Source organism: Equus caballus, chromosome 25 (assembly GCF_041296265.1).
Source record: "Equus caballus isolate H_3958 breed thoroughbred chromosome 25, TB-T2T, whole genome shotgun sequence".
NCBI lineage: Eukaryota > Metazoa > Chordata > Mammalia > Perissodactyla > Equidae > Equus > Equus caballus.
This window is the reverse complement of record NC_091708.1, coordinates 15,227,329-15,242,989: the sequence shown is the minus strand read 5'-3', so window position 1 is coordinate 15,242,989 and position 15,661 is coordinate 15,227,329. Positions and strand designations below refer to the sequence as shown.

Here is a 15,661-nt window from a genome sequence, read left to right as displayed (position 1 = left end):
CGTACAACTCTCCAAACATGACACTTTCATACTGTGATACACCATGAGAGTACAATAATGGGACTACAGAGACTGAGGTTATGTGACAACCTACAATAATAAAGTCCTATAATGTGTGTAACAATAGGACTGTATAGGTCTAGAGAGGTGGTAGTAATATACTAATCTACCATGAGAAAAATCCTATAAACAGCAGGAAATTTCCAGAATAATGCAGAGCTGAAAGCTAGCAGAGAATTCAGTTACAGGACAGCAATAAGAAAAAGTTAACTAAATTAAGAACAGAGTTTTGAGAAATTAATAGACAAAGTATGACACCAATAGCGTTTATTGAATGAATTAATGAAAGAATGGTATCAAGCTCTACACAGAGCCAAGCCATATAAAACATGGACATGTCTACTAAGACTTTGAAGTTTGTGGCTGACAGAGTCTAAATTCTGCATTCTGCTCAATGCCAACACTATTCATTCCATTATACTGACAGACTATTTCTGTGCATAGCTATATGCTCAGCTAAGCTAACAAGATATAAAGAAAAAGTTTACATGGTTGCTGCCCTTAAGGAGCTTATAATCAACTTCGGCTTAGACCCTGGGGAAGGGTCTAAGCTGAAGTTGGAAAAAGAAACTGAAATCAGATTATGGAAAAATCTGAACTCCGGGTAAGAAATGTTTTCTTAATTATACAGACTAGGAAGACATTGAAGGCCTCCTAGTTGGAAAGCAACACAATGAGAGCCATGTTTTACACAAAAAATTAATTGAGAGCGGTTGCCTAGGGCTGGAAGTAGGGCAAACGAGGAGTGACTGCTAATGGGTGTGAAGTTTCTTTTGGCGGTAACGAAAATGGTCTACAATTAGATTAGGGTGTGATGCTTGTACTACTCTGTAAATATACTAAAAAAACATTGACTTGTACACTTTAAACAGGTGAACTTAATGGTATGTACATTATCTCTCAAAAAGCTATTAAAAAAATTAATTGGATACAGCATGCAAGACAAAGGGGCAGGGGAACCAAGAGGACCAGATGATCAATCAGGAGGTTACTGCACAATCCAAACAGTGGCAACGAAAAGCCAAGCTAGAGCTCAGCACTAGGAGTGTATGTGAGAGATACAGAAGCAATAAATACGGCTTGAAGATGCCTAGAGAGTAAATGAGCTCAGACACTCAGATCTGGAAGGGTCCTTGGAGGCCATTTGGTCTTATGAAGGAACTCCTTTAGGTATAACTCCAAGATCCTGTTTCTATTTGAACACTTCAAGAGGTAAAAAACTCAACATAATATAGTTAATTCCAATATTATCAAATTTTCCTTATGTTGAATGAAATCTTTCTTTAACTTTGTATACATTTTCCCAAGTCTGTTCACCCTCTAACCCACTGCTCACCAATTTTTTTTCTTAAGGTCAAACTTCCCCCGGCCTATCCTTTAGATAGTTTGCAACAACCATCTTTAAGAGTGGTGCCCAACGCTAACCCCAATACACTTAAGCACTTAGTAGAACAGAACTGTTCTCTTTATTGAAGATGCTCTTCATACAGAATTATGTAAAATGGCTCTATTCCAAAGAAGATATACAAATGGTCAAAAAGGCAGGAAAAGATGCTCAATATCACTAATCATTAGGGACATGCAAATCAAAACTACAAGTTAGCACCTCATACCCATTAGGATGACTACCATCCAAAAAACAGAGAAAAACAAGTGTTGGCAAGGATCTGGAGAAATTGGAACCCTTGCGCACTACTGGTGAGAATGTACAATGGTACAGGTGCTGTGTAAAACAGTATGGTGGTCCCTCAAAAAATTAAAAATAAAATTACCATATGATCTAGTAATTCCACTTCTGGGTATATACCCAAAAAATTGAAAGCAGAATCTTGAAAAGACAGCTATAGATCCATGTTAATAGGAGCATTATTACAACAACTAAAATGCGAAAACCACCTAAGTGTCCATCAATGGATGAATGGATAAACAAAACAAAAACAATGGAATATTATTCAGCTTTAAAAAGAAAGGAGATTCTAACATTTGCTACAACACGGATAAACTTGAGGACATTATGTTAATTGAAATAAGCCAGTCACGAAAAGACAAACACTGTATGATTCCACTTATATGAGGTACTTAGAGTTGTCAAAATCTTAGAGACAGAAAGTAGGATGGTAGTCGCCAGGACTGAGGGGAGGGGGGAGTAAGGAGTTAGTGTTTAATGGGTACAGTCCCCCAAGTTTTACAAGATGAAACCCTTCTAGAGATGGATGGTGGTGAGGGCTGCAAAACATCATGAATGCATTTAATACCACTGAGCTGTAGACTTAAAAATGGTTAAGACGGTAAATTGTTATGTATATTTCACCACAATAAAAAAAATTAGGAAAAAAAACCCCTAAATGTGAGCTTAATCACAGGAGGTCCACTAGAGAGAATGTAGTAAGCCGAGTTCAAATTTAGACCTCCAGTCATCCAGGAAGTATTTATTAAGCATCTGCTATGTTCCAGGCACCATGGAGTTTCAGACAATAGCAGTACAAAGAAAACATAAATGCAAAGACCCACTAGGCAACTGAATACATGAAACTAGTGCTTAAAGACAGATCGAGGCTGAAGAACAAGCTCTCGCCAAGGTGAGAGCTGAGAGTAAACATTCTGAAGGAAATTAAGAAAGCAAGCAAGGGGGTAGAACAGAATTCTGGATACAAAATGTGCGATAAGTGCGATACAAAAGAAAGAGTACTAGGGTTTAGGGTCCGAGAGTCTGAATTCTAGTTCTTCTCTGCCATTCTACATGAGTCACAAAATCTCACTGTTTAAGCTTCTTCATCTGCAAAGTGAGGAAATATGGTTGTGATAAGGATACAATAACAACACAAATATGTGAAAGCACCTGGCACATAGGAGGGCGCTTGATTAGTCACTGTTCAATGGATGAATATCCTACTGACCGTACTCATAAATCATATCATACATGTTGTTGACAGGCAGACCTCTGAGCATACCCAGGCTACCAACAATGAAGCTAGAAAACAAAGTACTCACAATCACCATAATAGCATCGATAATGAATTCAGTGATAAAGCGTTTAATATTCAGAGTAATCCCAGGCAGTAGATATTACTGCCCCTACTTTATAGATGTGATCATTGAGGCTCAGAGAAATCAGGTCACATAGCCTTTATGTGTAGACCAAGCCTGACTCCAGGGCACAAGCTCTTAACTGTCACATTACCATGTCACCAAGCTACCTGGGAGATGTGCAGGGAATGGACAAAAACGGAATGTCCAAGCACCCGCTCTCTGGGCCAAGTAAATTAGATAACTTCAAAAAGGAAAGATAAAAAGCCTTTCAAGATGCAATAAAGCACCGTTTCAGTAACCACAGTCCTGTCTAAACAATGCCCTCAGGCAAGTGGTGACAGGCTCCAGGAACAACAGCTGCAATGCTAGTCTCTGAACAATGTTTGTGTGTGTTCAGTATAAAGAGGGTACTTGGTCACCCAGTGGCTCCTTCCCCTAACAGAAGCATTCAGAAACAAGTCCACCACCAGCGGCAGTGTTTTCAGATACAAAGGAGAGTATGTTCTAAGTGATGACGTTATAAGAAAACCCAGCGCCAGATGGCTTGTCTGCAAAGGCATGTTCCACTGGCTATCTGTCCTGCCCCATCAATGTACAACTGAAATAAAGCATGAGGAGACGCTATTAACAATCAAGAAATTCAACTGCTGAGGCCACAACTACATCAATACCACATCAGTAACTCCACGGCTCATTATTTCTACAAACCCCCTATACCACCCTGTACCTCACGCTTTATCACTAACATATCCCTCCATGCACCCTTCCCTAACCCCAGTCTCCTGGGACCCCATCAAAGAACTACCTACCTAGCTATAAACACCTGTGTACACTCCGACACTGCCCACTCTCTCATTTCTAAACCCCACTGTTCACACCAACCCCTCCCTTCCTAACTGCTCCACTCTGCCCAGTGAAACACCTTTTCAAATGTGAACAAACTCACCCACCTCCTCAGCTATTCCCTGAGAAAGTACTCCTTCATCTCCCTGATGTACCAAGACCCCATTACTTCCTACATGCCCTTTCTTTTCACCTTCCCCTGCTGTGCTTACCACTGTCACCTCCAGATCAGCATTCTACTCTCGTCTCCCAACAACCCTCCTCTCTTAGGGGCCTGTGCCATCCACCTACACGGCCTCCTAACCATCCTCGGCATGACTCTACCACACTCCACAACACACACTCTCAGACTCCCTGCAATGATTTTAGCACCTGGCTCACAGTCTTATCTTTTGATGAAGCAAATTTATCAAGACCATTTTAAAAAGGGCATATCAAAAGAGCTGTATTAAAATATACACACAACAGTCACCAAGTAATGGAAACAACAATACCAACATCTCGGTATCTCTGGAAGGCCTGGTCAGCAGGAGTAGAGACCACAGAGAGAATGAGGTCAAGGATGGGGTGAGGTGAAGCTCAGGAACGAAGCGCGAATGTCTTGATAATAAAAAGGTGTCACGGTTAGATTTTAGGCTGTATGAAAATATCTTTGGATAAAAATGGCCACATTAAAATGTCATACGCCACAAAGGAACTTCCTGGGTAGACGGAAATGTTCTAGATTGTGATAAGGTATAGTGTATATGGGGTGTATCCATTTGTCAAAACTAATAGCTAACATTTGTGCATTTCAATGCATATAAATTGTACCTCAAAAAAATCTGTAAAATAAGAATAATGGTAATCAAGTGGGTGGAGGTATACAGACAAGGCAAGAATGACAAAATGCTGAGAAGCTGAAGGTGAGTATTGAGCACATGAGAGTTCATTACACTATTCTATTTATATGTTTGAAATTTTCTATAATCAAGTTTTCAAGATGTGACATACCCATCTCCCACACACCTCATGCTCAACCATCATTCCTTTATGACTTTAACATCGACAACAAAGCTTCTGACACTGCAGCTTCACTATTACCACAGGTTTTCCACAGCCCAAGAAAAGCACTATTTCAGCCACTAATACAGTGTGCTGGACATTCAAATGCTCCACTTCATGAACACTCTTCTCCAAGAGTCCAACTTTAAAAGATCTTCTTACTGAGCACCATCTTCCAACCATTCTAGCTTCTTGCTGATGCTGCGTTCCCGCTTTTCACTTTGTAGCCTCTATTCCGAGCTCTCTGCCTACCAACCTAGTCTTTTCTGTGTACTAGGGACACAACTATTTGCAAAGGGCCTCCTATAAATGCTTGCGAGAACATAAAAATAAAAGCAAATGAGATAAAAACAGAAAATAGAGTTACCTTTTGACCTCTATTCCTCACTATCAGAATATTTAACTCCTTCACAATTTGGATTTCACCTTCATAACTCTACAGAAACCCTGTGGTCCAAGATTACCAATGATCCCCTTGTCTTCAAATTCAATGCTTGTCCTCCAATACCTTTATGCAGTGTTTTAAACTACCAGCCAACCTTTCCCTTTTGGTTTCTGTGCCACTGTACTCTTCTTGGCTTTTTCCTCTGGATCCTCTTTTTGCTTCATCCTAAGTTGGGCCTCCTTTCCGTTCTAAATAACAGTGCTGTACAACAGAACTTTCTGAAACTCTGGATATGTTCTATATCTGTGCTGTCCAATACGCCACTGGTCACACGTAGCTAGTGAACACTTGAAATAGGGCCAACATGACTGACAAACAAAACCTTTAATTTTATTTCATTTTAATTAATTTAAATTTAAATAGCCACATGTGGCCAGCAGCACCATCCTAGACAATATAGCTCTATAATGTCTCTCACTCATTCTCATGACTTCAGTTATCACTTCTATATCCCAGGACTGGTTCGCAAATTTATACTAAACAAAGTCATCTGGATGACTTCCAAACAAGCAACACAAACTCCAAAATAAAGTTAATCACCTCCACCACCACCTCTTCCCTTACCTTACCCCAAACACCCTTCCCCTCCCTCCCAACATTCTTAGTTCTATAAACAGAGTCATCACCCAAATCATCTGAGCTTAAACTCTACCCCTCATATCCAAAAGAAGTCTATTCCTTTTGAGTCTCCCTAACTGATCTCCCTGCCTCCCATCATCCACTGTACATAATAAGCACAATGTTCCTGCCAGGTATCATTCATTCAACTGGTTAACTATGCAGCCTTGCCTTTTTCAGATATACTAATAACCCCCTCCTTCCTACAAATAAAGTTTAAATTTCCTAGGATAACATAGCAATCAAGACACTACACAATCTGGCCCCAATCTATCTTTCTAGTCTTGCCTTGCAGGTCTACCTCTTAAGCCCCCTACTCTCCAGCCAAAAAAGGGCCCCTTACTGTTCTCCAATACATTTCATTGTAACGTTGGCATCCACACCTCTGCTCATGCTCTTCCATCCTTAAATATCCTTTTGACCTCTGTTCAAATCTTAACTGTTCTTCATGGTTCAGCTCAAATTCCATGTCTTCCATGAAGTTTCTCAGATCCTCACTATCTCCCACCAAACAGTAATCTCTTCTTTTCTGAATTTCTGTTGCACTTTTTCACCACACTACATTTATGACAATAACCAATTTCTACTTTGTTAGAAATAGGTTATATTTAATTCTTATTAATCACAGGCTCTTTCAAGATGGATGCCACATATTAGATATCTTTCTATCCACCAACAGTGTCTGGTAAAATAACTAGTACAAAGTAGGCACATAATAAATTATATTTACTGATTATGATAATTTGAGTTATAGATCAATTCTTATGTGTAAAGAATTTTCAGTATCTCAAAAGTGGTCTAAGTATTAAATTATCCCTGTGATTTTATCAAAGGCAGTCAAGTATTTTGGGCATACACAATTCCCCAAATTGCCTTAAGTATGAGCTTATATCTACTGAAAAACATCCTTCCTATCTTGGTCATGTACTGTCAGTACAGAGAATAAAACTGGGGCTGATCTATTATGTTTCCTATGGGAATACAGGAGATTTTCTATTTGAAATACAGCACTTTAATCAACATAGAAAACTAATATTTCAGGGGCTAATGGATATAACCGATTCAGGTTTGACATGATTCAAGTGAAGGAAGTAACAAATTATTCACTGATAATATAGCTACGATTTATTGAAAACATATGAGTATGTCAGATACTGCTCTAAGCATTTGACGTGTATCTCATTTAATTTTTACGAAACCCTATGAGATAGGTACCATTATTATTCTCATTTTAACATATTTTTTAGAAATTAGGCATAATAGGTAGATCACACATCTAAAACAAAATTGTCCATTAGTATAACCAAACAAATGGGCAGAAGATGTCTGTGTGAAAGAGGAATTATATAGAAGTCCTGGTGTAGGAGTCCCAAGATCTAGACCTGCTCTGGTTCACTAGATATAACCTCATTGAGCCTCAATGTTCCCACTGATCTTTACCCCTCAGAGTAATGAAATAATGGATATGAAAACGAGAAGTGAAAGAGCACTGGACTTGAGGTCAAGGGACCTGGAATCCAATCTCTGCTCTGGCCTTTACTACAAATAAGACCCTATACAAATAAACCCTACAGCTTCTTTGATCTGCATCCATTCTTTTGACAAGTATGGAGCACCTACATACGTGCCAGACAGCCTGCTAAGTGTTAGGAATACAAAAGTGAACATCACAGCTATAGCCTCCTGTCCTCACAGAACTCAGAGCCTAAAGAAGGGGGGACACAGATGAGAAAAAAGACAATTACAATTAGAGTAGGTTATGGGATAGTGAGGTACACAAGAGAGGCTCCTAATCTAGACTTAAGGGTCAAGGAATACTTCCCAAAAGCAAATAACTTCTAAACTGAGATTGAAAGGATGAATATTAGGGAAAGAAGAGTTTCAGGCAGAGGGAACGAGGTTCAAAGACCTGTGCACAGAGGGCAAGAGTTAACAGTAGATTCTGGAGAAGAGGATTTAAAGAGCAAATATGAGGGATCTTTCTGTATAATTTCTTACAATTGCATGTGAATCTACAATTATCTCAATAAAAATTTCAATTTAAAGAAAGCCTATGTGAGAGTAGTCTAAAAACTGATGTACATTACTACAGAGAGCAAAGCTGGAAGGGTCGTTATAATGGAAATAGAACTAAGACAGCTAGTTACCATATTTCAGTAGTTGGCCAAAATTTGGAAAAATCATGATTCAGTACCTTTCACATCTGGTCGATATTGTAGTCCATCATCTTTCTTTCCCAACAAACTAGCGTCATCTGTGTCTATAAGAGAAAACAGTTTTCAAATCAAGATACACTTGATGTTTAAGTCACACTATGAAACTCCCAAATAGTCCAAAGCTTCACAACTCTCTGGCCACTCATCCTGTTCATATTTCCCACCATTCTCTTGATCGATTGTGCTATTTCTATCTCAGGCGTCAAGGCATCGCAGATATAGATGCACTTTGCATGATGAACAGTCTAATCTCATTTAGACTTCAGCACAAATGTCACCTTCTTAAAAAGGCTTCCCTGTGCATACTAAAACAGCACACACCCTGAAGAGAAAGGATTAATCCTTTCTCCAAGGGATAATGGTCTCAAGATTTACCTTCTCCTACCACTGTTTCCCTGGAAACATCAGATTAAATGTGGAATCTCAGCTGTGTGATCAGACAAAATTTACTATAAAATGACCTCTGACCGGTGAATTGTATGTGGACTGGGAAGACTGTAGACGAACCATAAATACCTGTTGGGAAACATAAGCTTCGGCTTCCCAATACATAGTGGGGGAGGAAAGAGAAGGTATAGTTAAGCGCAAAAGGAAATATTATGGGGTGGATCAAGATAAAAGTTAAGGACGACTACTCCACAGATTCTAAATCTGCATGAATTTCAATTAACAAAACCCTCAAGCTTGACCAACTGCTCTGAATTTGAAATCCCATGTAGTAGCATTCAACCATGCACCAGTTCCTCAGAAAAGATAGTCTTTCTCTAAGTGACTCTTTCAACCTAAGCTCTAAATAATACCCCATGAAAGAAAAACAAACCCTACCACTTCTTCAAAATCAAAGCTAAGTGGACTGTCTACCTACAAGGGGTCCCTACAGCATATGGTTTCCTCTACACGCCCATACCTGACCCCACCCAGAAATCCTCTGATGAGCTTCTTGGATGTTCTTTGGTAGCTTAGACCAGAGGTACTGCAATCCGTTGCACAGTATTTCACAAATAATTTGTTACCAATATAAAGTACCAAACTTTGCCTTATGACTTTTTTCCCTTAGCTCAGATAAAAACATATCCCTTTAGTAAGTCCAAAAAAAGGAGAGGGGATGGAGGGAGGGTGGTTAGACCTAGTGAGCAGGAAAGACGCAGAATCCTAGTCCAGGAGAATGTGTCTGGCCCTTGTGTGTTACTAGGAGACTTTACACTATCCTAGCCCATGTGTGCAACACAGGAAAGACGGTTGAGAACCTCTTCCCGCAGTAACTGGATAGTTCTAGTAGGGATGGAAAACAAAAACTCATTCTTAGTTGGTGTCATGACTTCTAAACTACGGCAAAAAGCAAGAAGGGCAAAAGAATTTTATACTGAAGGTAATTATTTTTCCTTACATTCTATAACTTCACCCCAAAATCCCTAACAGTATATATACGTAGGGGCAAAACCACAGGGAAAATGTGAAAACAAAGTAAACCATAACGCTCTAGAAAAAAAGATGAAGAAATATATGGCAATACTTATATTTTTACTATGATTAAAATAAGTTTAGTAATTCTTAAACAGCTATAATCATTTCAGATTCGAGACAATCTTCAAGAACAATGTATCTAGGAGTCCATGTTAGAAGCAGCTTAGTAACTAAATAAACAACCAAGAAGCATGGTTTGTGATGAAAAAAAATCTAAATTAGTAGCAGAACGAAGAAATTCTAAAATATATAGTAATAAAAAAGCCAACAAAGCATCAAATATTTCTCATTTTAAAAATTTGGAACACTATCAAAATGTACAAAGATTGTCGACATAGGATATTAAAGACGGGTCTCTGGATAAGTAGAATGGATTTTACCTGTGCAATGACCAAGATGCCTTATATCAATTTGTTCTTGCTTTATACAAGATGCTTCTCGAACAAAACAAGGATTGTTATAGGAACTCCCATCAGAAGCACACACAGGATTAAAACTGTATCCACTGCAATCTATATTACATACACACCTGTCAGAAAAGAAAAAATTATCTATATTTTACAACAAAAGTATTTCACAATGCTGCAATAGCAAAAAAGAGCAATCCTTTCTTTTTTTCTGCTTTCTGTAACAGAAGTCAATACAGTGTTTAAAGTCACTAATAAAAGCTTAAACAAAGTGAACACCTAGCTAACAATTTCTTTCAGGTGACAATTTAGAGATAATTTCATCCAAATATTATTAATCCAGTGGTTTCTCTAGAATTTTCATATCTAGACACAATAATCAATAGATGTCAAACGTCAACAATATTAACTACAAATCAACATGGTATAGTGGAAAGGACACAGAATTACTGAGTCAAAACTCATGAATCTAGGGGCTGGCCCGGTGGCACAGCAGTTAAGTTCACACATTCCACTTCGGTGGCCCAGGGTTCATCGGTTTGGATCCCGGGTGCAGACATGGCAAGTCATGCTGTGGTAGGCATACTACATATAAAGTAGAGGAAGATGGGCATGGATGTTAGCTCAGGGCCAATCTTCCTCAGCAAAAAGAGAAGGATTGGCAGTAGATGTTAGCTCAGGGCTAATCTTCCTCAAAAAAAAAAGTCATGAATCTAAAACCTAGGTCAACTAATTATCAGATTTACATCCAAATTCTTCCTCTGTAAAACAGAGGTAATAATCTACCTACCTCACCAAATAGTTAGGAAGATTAAAAAACATAATAGGTATAAAACATGTAAAATGGAAGCCCTCAAAAGTGTATTCTAGCTCCACATCTACCTGTATAACTGAGTGTCCACTGAGACTGTGTCACAGAAAAGAGCAAGGAAGGCCAAGGCACAGTCATTCCTCAAGAAAGTAAAATCTAACTGGAAACATAAAAATAAAAAACACAGAGACTCTCCTATTTCCAGCAACATGGTGGACTCAGAACCTATACTAATCCTCTTGCTGAAAACAAAAAATACGGGATAAAGTATTTTCAAACATTTTCTTAAGTGCATTCATAAGTTGGCTAGAAAGCAAGGAATATGCAGGACAAAAATTAAATCAAGAAAGGAAAACAGAAAGGTCAATTGAGTTTGCTAAAGCTGATTTTCACCCTGAAGGTGGGTAAATTCAATTATCAACTTTTTTGGCTTTGCAGGCCTCTGGGAACAGGCGACAAAGAATATTGATTTACCCAAGGTGAAGAGTCTAGAGACCCTAGAAAAGCCAGTACCTCAAAAAGCTACAGCCCTCACCATGAGAGTAAACTAGAAATGAGCTGCCACATTCTAAAGAGACTGTTTAAGGGGGGGCGTGGTGGATGCTGCCCTGAGCCATGGCATTGAAGAAAGGGGAGAAAAACATCTCCCCTGAGAATTCAAAACCAGAAACCAGCCCTCGCACGGCTAATTACAACTTAAAATACTGCTTGTGTATTCTGAAAAACCTCAAGCCCAGAATTTATTTTAAGCGTCAAGGGTTGGAATAGGCCCTGGGCAACTGACAGAAGCAAATGCAACCTCCTCTGGAGAAACCCAACTTTGTTATCCTAGACCACAAACATTTTCAAAGATACAGTTCTGAGAAAAATAAGCAGATCACACACATACACTCACTCACACATCCACCACAAACAAGAAATACACCACCACGAGCAGAGCAAGCCTACGTGAAAAAGAACCAAACAGAACTTCTAATCAAGAAAGAATGTAGTATTAGAAATGAAAAATTCAATGGCAGATTTAACAGATTAGATAAACTAAAGGTAAATTAGTGAACTGGAAGACAGGTCAGAGAAAACAACCCAGACCAGAGCAGACAGGCAAAGAGACAGAACACATGAAAAAAATGGTTAAGAGACATGGAAGACAGTCACAAGATCTAACAATAATCTGACTGGAGTTCCAGGAGGAGTTAAACAGCAAGGGCAATATTCTCAACAATTTCTCACCAGACTTTCTAAAACTAAGAAAAGATACTAATCTAAAAATCCAAGAAGCCTAATAAATTCCTAACAGGATTATTAAAAAGGAATCTAGACACTGAGATATCACAGTGGAATGTTATAACAACAACAACAAATATTTTAAAAGTAGCCAGAAAGAAGAGAAAGATTACCTTCAAAGAAGCAAGAAGAGGGACAAGTGTCTTCAAAAGCAATACTGAAGCCAAATTATTTATAGCCAAAAGACAGTGAAATAATACCTGCAATGTGCTGAGATAAAATAGAATTCTATATACACAGAAATCTCTCTCATAAATGAAGGCAAAATAAAAGTAATTTGGAAGAAGTAAAAACTTAGAAGGTTTATCACCTGCTGACTGTCAGTAAAGGAAATTATAAAGGCAGCAGAAAATGATCCTATAAGGAAGCTCGGAGATGCAAACACAAATGAAGAACAAAAGTGTAGACAATGTTAACAAAATACTGACTATATGAGACAACAACAATACTCTGTATGGTTAAATTTTTTTAAGACAGGAAATTAAAATGTATTATAATGACAGCATACACATTGGAAGGGACTGAAACTATAGTGTTCTAAGAAGAACAGAGATACTGATGAACATTAGACTGTGATAAGTTGAATATGCATGTTAAAATTGCTAAGGTTACCACTAAAAGAAAGAGCATCCATAGCACTGAAACTAATAGAGGAAAAAAATCCGAAATAAGGCAAGAAAGGAGAAAAAACAAAAGGAAAACACACAAAAGTACAAAATAAGATAACAGAAAAAAAATCTAAATACCAAAGCCAGCTATATTCTGCTTATGAGATATATGTGAAAATGAAATGATACAGGTAGCTGCAGGTGCTGGGGGGAGGAGAATGGGGAGTTCTTGTTTAATACGTACAGAGTTTCAGTTCTATAAGATGAAAAAGAGTTTTTGAGACGGATGGTGGTGATGGTAGCACAAGGATATGAATGTATTTAATACCACTGAACAGTAAACTTAAACATAGTTTAGATGGTAAATTATGTTATGTGTATTTTACCATATTAATAAAAAAATTAGAAAAAAATTTAGTAATACAAAATTGAAAATAAAAGGATAGTGAGAAATATACCACACCTGGAATGGAAGAAACCTGGTATGGCTACATCTAATATCAGACATAAGAGACTTTAGGGCAAAAAGGATTATGAGAAGAAGGTCCCTTTATAACAATAAAAATTTTATTCACCAGGAAGATATAATAATTCTAAGCATTTTAAGATAGCCTTAAAATCTATAAAGTAAAAATTTATAAAACCACAATGAGAAATAGCCAAATCTGCCATTGTAGATTTTAACATGCCTCTCTCTGTAACTCATATATCAAGCAGATAACAAATCAGTAAAACTGAAATATTTACAGGTGAAATGACATGATGCTGGGATTTGCTTTAAAATACTTCCCCAAAACAGGCAGGGAGGGAAGAATAGATAAAACAAAATTAGACTTTTTACACTAATTGAAGTTGAGTGATGGGTATATGGGGATGGGTCGACTTTATTTTTTTCCCCCTTTTCTATATGTTTGAAGGTTTCCTTAATTCCTAATGAATTAAATACCTAAATGTGAAAAGCAAAACTACAAGACTTAGAAGATCAAACATAAGAGACTGATTAATTTAACTTCGAGATAATGTCCCATAAAGCATAAAAAGACAAGCTACAAACAAAAAAACAACTATAGCCCATACAGCCAACAAATAACCAGTTTCCAGAATACAAGAATAAAAACCAATTTGAAAAAAAAATAATTTGGAAGCATATAAGAACAATATATGTGAAAAGGTGTTCAACCTGCTCAATAATCAGGAAAATACAAATTTAAACCACAATGAAATACCATCACATTCACTAAATAGGCAAAAACTGACAATAAGGACAACAGCATGTGTTGGCAAGGATGAGGAGCAAAGGGAATTCTCATCCTCTGCCTGGGGGAGAGCTTACTGGGACAACCACTCTGGAAATCAGGCTTTACCAGGAAAAGCTAGACTTGCGCACGCCCAACAATTTCACTACTAAGTAAAGCCCTTGAAAATCTCTCACGCTTGTACACCAGGAGACCTGAGTAAGAATGTTCACAGCAGCATGATTTATGAGAATAAAAGACTGAAAAGAATGCAAACGTCCATCAAGAGCAGAACGGACTGTAAGAGGATGTGGTATAGTCAAACAACTGAATCCAACAAGCAGTGGAACCAAACGAACTACAGCTATGCGCATTAACATGAACGAAATCTCAAAAACACAACGAGCAAAAGAGGATACACAGAGTATGATTCCATTTATACAAAATTCAAAATCAAGCAAAATCCAAATAATATATTATCAAGAGATTTATCATACATGGTAAAACTATAAAGAAAGCAAGGAACTGTTCCCACAAAATGCAGTATAGCAAGTGGCTCAGAGAAAGATGCAATTGGGGAGGGGCTGTGAAGTCTTGAGAATATCCTATATCTTGGCTTGGGAAATGGGATTCACAATTTGTTTCATTTTCATACATCAAACCAAATGTGTAAGGTTTCATACACTTTTGAATATATGCTCTATTTCACAATTTAAAAGTTTAAAAAACTAAAAATTTAAGAAAAAACCTAAAAATTCATAAGAATATTAACTTAAGTCAAAAACAGCTTTTATATTTTTAAAGGGGTGTGGCGGGGGAGAATATGTGACAGACACCATATGTGGCCTGCAAAGCAGAAAATATTTACCATCTGGCCCCCTTACAGAAAAACTTTGCCAATCTCGGGTTTTAAGGGATAAAAGTGGGCAAAATTGGGATGGCAATAAAATAGAAACGGTGGCTAATGTATTACAGAATGTTTCAGGAATAAGACAAGGTTCAGCAACAAAGGCAAGATACCACTCCAGTCCAGAAGGGAGAAACAAGTGATCCAGCAGCAGGCGCTGCAGCCTGACCGGAATGGCATCACGTGTATGCTGGATGAAGTCAGAGCTCCTCCGTGGGATGGTGCCAGCTGCATGTAAGACGGAGCACACTGAGAACAAACCATCAGTACTGTGTTCAAGGACACACGAGGAAAGAAAACGGAACTACCATCTCAAGGAAAGTCCAGCTCAGTGAATTACAGGTGTTCGCAGACTGGCAACAGTAGCAGAAGGCAGGATGCCCAAGCACAGGAGTGTGCACTAAGGTGGAAAGGAGTCACTTCAGTAAATATGCCAAATTCAAAACATTTAACAACCATTTACTCTGCCCCTACTGTGGAGATATTAGTACATTCAACTTAGCCGCATTTAATCCTGACAACAAACTATGAATGGGAAACTGAACAGGACGGAAGTTAAAAAGCCCAGTATCACAAAACCAATGAGTGGCTGGGATGGTGCCCTCTCTCCTCATTATGGCTGTTACATACGATAGGTATCTCATGGTGGAAAGTGACGAATGAAAGGAAGTAAGTAGCTATTTTCCACA

The 15,661-nt window shown here is 38.1% G+C and overlaps 1 protein-coding gene across 2 annotated transcripts in view; it reads right to left on the bottom strand.

The window, feature by feature from the left end:
- The window catches only part of TMEFF1 (transmembrane protein with EGF like and two follistatin like domains 1), an 80,676-nt gene that overhangs the window by 15,633 nt on the left and 49,382 nt on the right, over nt 1-15,661 (bottom strand). For both annotated transcript variants that reach the window (XM_023629760.2, XM_023629761.2), the window contains exons 6-7: nt 10,101-10,249; nt 8,235-8,300 (exon numbers count right to left, since the gene is read on the bottom strand). In XM_023629760.2, the coding sequence (XP_023485528.1) occupies nt 8,235-8,300; nt 10,101-10,249 (215 nt within the window). The remainder of the gene's footprint in view (nt 1-8,234; nt 8,301-10,100; nt 10,250-15,661) is intronic.